General features: G+C 37.5%; 1 protein-coding gene across 2 annotated transcripts; it reads right to left on the bottom strand.

Annotated features, from left to right (window-relative positions):
* Positions 1 to 312: 312 nt before the first annotated feature.
* On the bottom strand, positions 313 to 6176 carry LOC113301897. Of its 2 annotated transcripts, none has more exons than XM_026550735.1 (6): positions 5950 to 6176; positions 5772 to 5847; positions 4929 to 5024; positions 1822 to 2338; positions 1118 to 1253; positions 313 to 1019 (listed from the first exon to the last, which is right to left on the bottom strand). In XM_026550735.1, the coding sequence occupies exons 1-6, from the start codon at positions 6064 to 6066 to the stop codon at positions 825 to 827; spliced, it is 1137 nt and encodes a 378-aa protein (XP_026406520.1). In that variant the 5' UTR covers positions 6067 to 6176; the 3' UTR covers positions 313 to 824. The 2 variants fall into 2 exon arrangements, with proteins under 2 accessions (XP_026406520.1, XP_026406521.1); XM_026550736.1 differs by lacking the exon at positions 5772 to 5847 and adding an exon at positions 5211 to 5385 and having other exon boundaries at positions 5950 to 6005.
* Between the last annotated feature and the right edge of the window lie 575 nt (positions 6177 to 6751).

The following is a 6751-nucleotide window of genomic DNA, read 5'->3' as shown; positions in this document are numbered from 1 at the left end:
CCCTCAAATATGATTTACAGAGGTTGTGGTTGAGCTGCCCATTGCATTTCATGACGGAGGCCCATAACTCTGCTCGAGCTACATCGTATTTGGGATTTTTGGTTTCATGAATTTTAGATTTTTTTGTTGGTTTGAACTAGGCTGGGGACCGGGTTACAGACCACCCATATATGTAGCTGAGCAAACATTAAGAGAAGAATAACCTTTTACATGCGATCTGTACTACGAGACGGACATTGTTAATACTCAGCCTTGCAAGCATTGAGGTGCAGACTACAGGGTAGTAAATTTATACACATCAGCTCAAAAAAGTGCAAACAACCTTCAACCTTCAGATCGTCTTTTATGAGCCACACATGCTGGTATAATTGCGGTGTAGCAAGTACGATGACAGCAAGTACAGTAGTACATACAGATTAAACAGACTCGGGACAAAAAAATCATCTCAAGGATGACAGTTCAAATTTACAGCATTCAATACCAAAACCAGTTACCATAATCACATAACTTAAAAAACCAATCCATTTCCCTCCTTCCCTCCCTCCCAAACATGTTTTTTTTTTTAACACGTCTCACACGTGATATATGAAACAACAATGATAGGTGCAGAGTTCCATCCTGTTCAGCAATGGGGTAAACAGATTACTCGACTCAAATAATTCATTTTTGTTTTCTCTAATGGGTGTGTACAATTCAGAACCGTGCATTTTCAATGTAAAAGTGGACATACAAAATTGGCGGTGTGGACTCGAACGTATATGATGTATAACAAACTGATAAAAAAAATCAATTCCCTAAGTAAGAAACCAGGTCCAACAATTCATTCACCTTGGGGCGAGATAATCAATAGCCAAGAAGTAACTACCTACAATTGCAAAAGATGTCAATCCACTTCTTGCCATCCTTAGCCCAATCCCACGGAACAGGATGTTCCTATAAGAGGGATGGATCCCTGAAACTTTTTCAAACCAATATCCCTGCTTTTTCCATCTCATAACTTTACTTTCCATAGAGATATACTGTCCAAAGAAAATGCCACCTCAGAATTAGAGAGAGAGAGAGAGAGAGAGGGATTCATATTTCTAACTTAAAAGTTCCAAAAATATATTTTTATTACCTTTGGGAGCACTGTACATTGTGATTGACTTTTTGCCGTGTCAAAACAATGAGAACTAGCAGCAGCCACTGAACCCGAAATTCCAGCTGCGAGGCTAGCAGCCAAAGGGGACACAGGACCAATTTCTTCGATGGTCCTAAAGAAATGAAGTAAACTGGTAAATAGAGAAAACAACAGGAGTCTTATAGAGTCCTCACACAAATATAATAAGCGGAATTAATTCGTTCAACGCAATGCAAATTTGGATTCTCATTAATTCAGTATGTAGGTAAGCAAAACAAGCAATCTTATGGCCTTAAGTTTGGAAACAGTTAAAAGGATGACGGGGTGACCCATTTAACATTCCATGGCTAGACAATGGTTTTCCAATATATTATATCTATAGTCATGAAAACGTGAGGCCACCCGAAACTGGCAGATACCAAGGCCATGGGATTTGTTCTCCTATTCTGAACAACTGTCATGTTATATTTTATAGGACTGTACCCTACAAGGTGATTCTGAGGTCTAAATTAACATTTCAGAGAAAAGGGGGATATTCCCAACCATCAACAGTTCTTCCTATGTTCATCTCTTTTAGCCAAAAAGAGTAGACAATTCAGCTCATAGCCCACCTTTACTTTAAGAATAATATCAAAAGCACATATCAGAAAAACAATCATAGGAACTAATCATCAGAAGCATTGATAAGTGGTTGTACGAACCTGGGGGGTGGATTCATCCCTATGGCTTTCCAGTCAAGCATTGCTATATGTAGGAATTGCCATGTTGAAAAGAAAACTCCACCAAAAATGCTATCACGAGCTATTCCTGCTCGTAGACCTCTCCACATTGCACCCAACCCTTCCAAAGAGATGACATCCCTAGGCCTTCTAACTTCATAAGCAAGAGGTGGCTTCCTTGATCCAGTCATCATCCATGGGTACTCTTTAAGGGCACCGACCATATTAGGGTTCTTCGAAGATAAGGTGGACAGAAGGCCAAGCGTGAGGTCCCATGCCTTCTTATCAGGAGTATATCCATGCAATAATCTCTCAAACACAGGTGCTGCCGTTTGTTTTGCCGTAATAGAGGTTGAGGTAGGTAGGGGAGTGGCAGAAGCCACTTGAGCACGTATTTTGAGAAGTTCAAATGGTGTGCTTGTAATAGCTTCAAAGGCACCAGCCATAATGCCTGCCAAGAAAGCCTCAGAAACATATACATAGTTCTCTTCTCTTCCATCTGCAATAGCACCACAAGAAGTTTAACGTTTGACAGTTTTCTAGATTCCAGTTTCAACATGAGAGATACATAAATTATAAATTAAGCACTTGTTAGCAATAAATATACCATGTAGCTTAAACTGTATAATTGCATTTATAAAGTTTATATTATTTACTGAAATTCAGAAGGGACTTGGAATAAGACTAACTATTACTCCCTCCGTCCCACTATTAGATGACCTAGTTAAAGTTTGCACAATTTTTAAGGCAACCAATGGAAAGGAGTATTCTTAGGTATTTTTTACAATTATACCCTTATGGATAATAACTTGTTAAATTTAGAAATGATTTATCTCACAAATGATACCATGAATTTTCGTATCATTGGAAGGCATTTTAAAACACCTACGTAACGAATATAAACATGGATACCAAATTATACATATTTTTATACAAACGACAATCAATCAAAAGGATAGTTTTAGAAATATCCCCTTATGTGATGAAATAGGTCAACTAATAGTGGGACAAAATTTTGAACCAAGTAGGTCATCTAATAGTGGGACGGAGGGAGTATGTAATTGTGCTATTCCATGGTCTGGGTATATAATATTTTCACTGGCTTCCCTAAATTTTTGTCCAGGGAATTTGCCGACACATGTATGATGTTTCTATTAATGATCTTGGCAAAAAAGAATCCCCTCTTCATGGAAACCTGGAGCTCAAAAGGAGTTCTGAGAAAAGGAGTTCTGAGAAAACGCTTAGTTCGTCAGAGAACAACTAATGAACTAATTAACATACACAGAAGTTGCAAAATTTCATCTACGCCCGATGATGACTAACGGCTAACTGAGGCTTGACAACTGGTTTGAGAGACCATAGGCATCAAACGGGTCTGTGAACCCTTGAGTTTATGAATTTTAGAAAAGTCGGTACCTAATACAAACCGTCAAGACTTAAATCCAACTCAGGTCAATCCAAGCTACTCAGCGTCATGATTGTAAATCTGACGATTTTCTCTATGTATCCCTCAAGGTTTTTCCTTGTTATAATACAGGTGTAACTAAGCCTCATCTGTAACTATATATTAAACTTCAAAATCTCTAAAATCAAAAGATCAAAAACCCATCTGAGAGGGAAAACTTTATAAACTCAAACTCTTAACGAAAATACATTGATATATGGCCAAGCATTACGGTATACAAATATACACTATCTAGAGAAAGAACATCAATATATCTTGACATCACCATTTCCCTAACAACCGAAGTCATCACCAATCAGGTAAAGCAAACTACTTCATTATTAGTTACGTCAAAACAAAACAAAACAAAACAAAACAAACAAACAAAAACTACCAAGTAACAGATCTATTTGAAGGTAGATATATTTAATTGTAGTTTTTGATTTAGTTCTGCATATATCTAGATCAATTGAACTATCGTAACCCATTGAGTTTTAGAAAATCTCTGTGAAAGATAGATTTGGCCAGTGGAATAGAATCCAATGAAGATGCTGTTGATGATCCTTCGGACCCAGATAGTGCAGATACATATCCTTCCTGATGATATTAGTATAAAGGAGTTTGCGGTAGTGGCACTATGAACACAGTATACGAGAGTCTCAGTGAAGTTGATGAAATTAAAGTTGGCTTGGAATCAAGTTAGGATTGATGAAGCTGTAAGTGTACGAGGTTGAGCACGCAATATGTGTAGTTTATTAGATTCTAAAGAGATCTGTTAAATTCTGTTAAGCATAAAGACATAATCAAGATGTCAATCACATGGGACGGACATGAGAAGGAGACGGATAAAATCATTACTGAATTGTTTAGCTCCAGTACTTTGAGGCAGTATAGGATCAAACACAAGAAAGTCGATATGAGGGCTGCTAAAAAATGGGCAGGACAAACATTGATGGGTTTGGACTATTTTTACAGTCATAATCCAACAGCTATACACAGGGACTTGAAGTGCGACAACATTCTCAATGGTACCCATGGTGACATTAGAAATAAGGGACTTAGAGTTGGGCACTGCAATGGAACATATTAAGAGTACAAAAAGTTATCAGTAGAGATGATCTATGGCACCTGGAGTCTACAATGAGAACAACAAAGAATTGGTTGATATATATCAAAAGAATTGGTTGATATATATACTCTTTCGTCTGTGCATACTAGAGATGATCTACAATGAATGTCTATACAGCAAATGTCAACATTGTGCTCAGATATACAAAAAGTTACCGGCAGAGTCATGCCAGTAGGTCTTTCAAAGGTTAGAGATTTAAAAACTAAGAAGCTTATCACTTATCAGGAGATTGCCTCTTCAGTTATTTGCTTAATAAGAAGTAACTCATTTGCTTTAAGAAGGGGTATTAAAAGATCTACTACTCAAGAATCTTTGACTTCTATATATGCGAATTTCATGTTACTGTCACAGGGACTGCATTAGGTCTGAGGCACCAAATTGGAAGGCTTACTTTCCCTTATCTTAATTACTTTCTTGTTATTACAAATGAGTACATTTTGTAATGGTTTTGATGAGCCAGATATACAAAAGAATCAAGACACTTAGACACATAAGCTTGAAGCACAAAAAGCTCACCTTTATAATAAGCTGTCAAAAGTTCATAGACACCAAAACGAGCTCCCAACCCCGAGATTTGCCCCAATGTTGACCAGCCAAATCCGCTATACAACCCTATAACATTCAGAAAACGTACAAGCTTCGTTAACATTAATATTAGAATCCAGAAGTTAACACATGTGGGGAAACAAATATATTAAAAAGAAATGTCTAATTAGTAAATAGCCTTAGCCAGGAATCACAGTTTCTGTGGATATACACAACAAAACAAATTTCCCAAATATATTCAAGCCTACATGCCTGAAACGTTGTATTCCGTGAGTGCTTTTACAAGTTCACCGGTTCCTTCCATTTTCTCAAGTCCATCAAAACCTCAAAAGTCCCCAAATCTTGCATAACCCCCAAGCATAATTTCTATACACCATCAACTTTCTTAACATTTATTGTAATTGGAAATTAGCTCTCGCTTTCATTCCTGGTCATATCAAGGTTGAAAGGAGCCAAGTCATGGGATGCTCTCTTAATCAAAAAGTAAAAGAGCGACCAGGAAACAAAACACCATGTTTCTCATTAAGTCACAGTTTCAACACAAGCTTCAACCATCTGACCTGGGCAATGTGTGAACGCTCAAACAGCCCTAGAACTGAGGCAAGGCAAGCATCAAATGAAATTGGTTTAGAGTATCCACAGTCTTTTTTTCATCCTCAATACCTATACTATAGTACTATCTACGGTAATCTCACATCATGTGAGAACTTTCTCAGCTTCAAATTCAAACTATGTATAAATCCAATCGCTAAAATTTTCAAAAATAGGTTGTGAGAAGTTCCCAAGGGGGAAAAGACAAAGATGAAAAATGACCTAAATTTCCAGATAAAGAACGAACTCTATGCAGAACTTGAGCAACCGCCAATTTCTTACTAGGATCTGTACCAACCTGCAGTCAATTCAATAAACCAAACCTCAATTACTAAAAGGATATCTGTTTGTTCATTTTAAGTTCATATATAAATATAATATCAGAGTTATTTTTTCTAACCTGGAGTATTGTTTTGAGAGTGTCAAATGGATGAGTGACAGCAGTGCCTAACGTCACTGATCCTGCAGCAGCAATGGCGTGTGTTGCGAACATGTTGTTCTTCAATAATTCCTCCATTGTTGAATAAAAAAAGGATCAGAGTGTCTGAAATTAGGGGTTTTTTATTTTAAAGTACCAGCTCACTGATTTCAGCTTTGACATTTGATGCTCGGTTATGGCCTACGGGATTGAGTCTTTGAGGTGAGACTTGAGACTCCTATTATTAAACGACCATATTTTATATAAGGTTGAGTGCTATGGGATAGATTGAGCTGCTAGATTGGCAGTTAAGTGTTGCAAATAAAAACAAAATGTGGTCTAAAAGTTAACACTAGTTCTCTCTCCTACCAGCTAGTTCTTTTTCCTAGCATTTGCTCGCAGTTGAACTAGCAGCGAGATTGAAGCGCTGAATGGTTCAACGTTCAAAAAGTGACCATAACGCTGAAAGGTTCAGCGCTCACAAAAATCACGAAACTCACATGGATCACAAAAATCACAAAATTTGAACCGACGGCTGAAATTTAAAGCGCTGAACAAAAAGTGACATTTACGCTGAATGGTTCAGCGCTCAAAAAGTGACCATAATCGCTGAATGGTTCAGCGCTCACAGAAATCACAAAAATCACACGGATCACAAAAATCACAAAATTTGATCTGACGGCTGAAATTTAAAACGCTGAACCAAACAGCGCTGGACAGTGGTCCTAGATGACGTGGACTGCTAATCTAGCTGCTAGATTAGAGCTTCTCCAATGGAATGTGT

Source organism: Papaver somniferum, chromosome 8, assembly GCF_003573695.1.
Source record: "Papaver somniferum cultivar HN1 chromosome 8, ASM357369v1, whole genome shotgun sequence".
NCBI classification, from domain to species: domain Eukaryota; kingdom Viridiplantae; phylum Streptophyta; class Magnoliopsida; order Ranunculales; family Papaveraceae; genus Papaver; species Papaver somniferum.
This window is presented reverse-complemented; position numbering and strand designations above follow the sequence as displayed.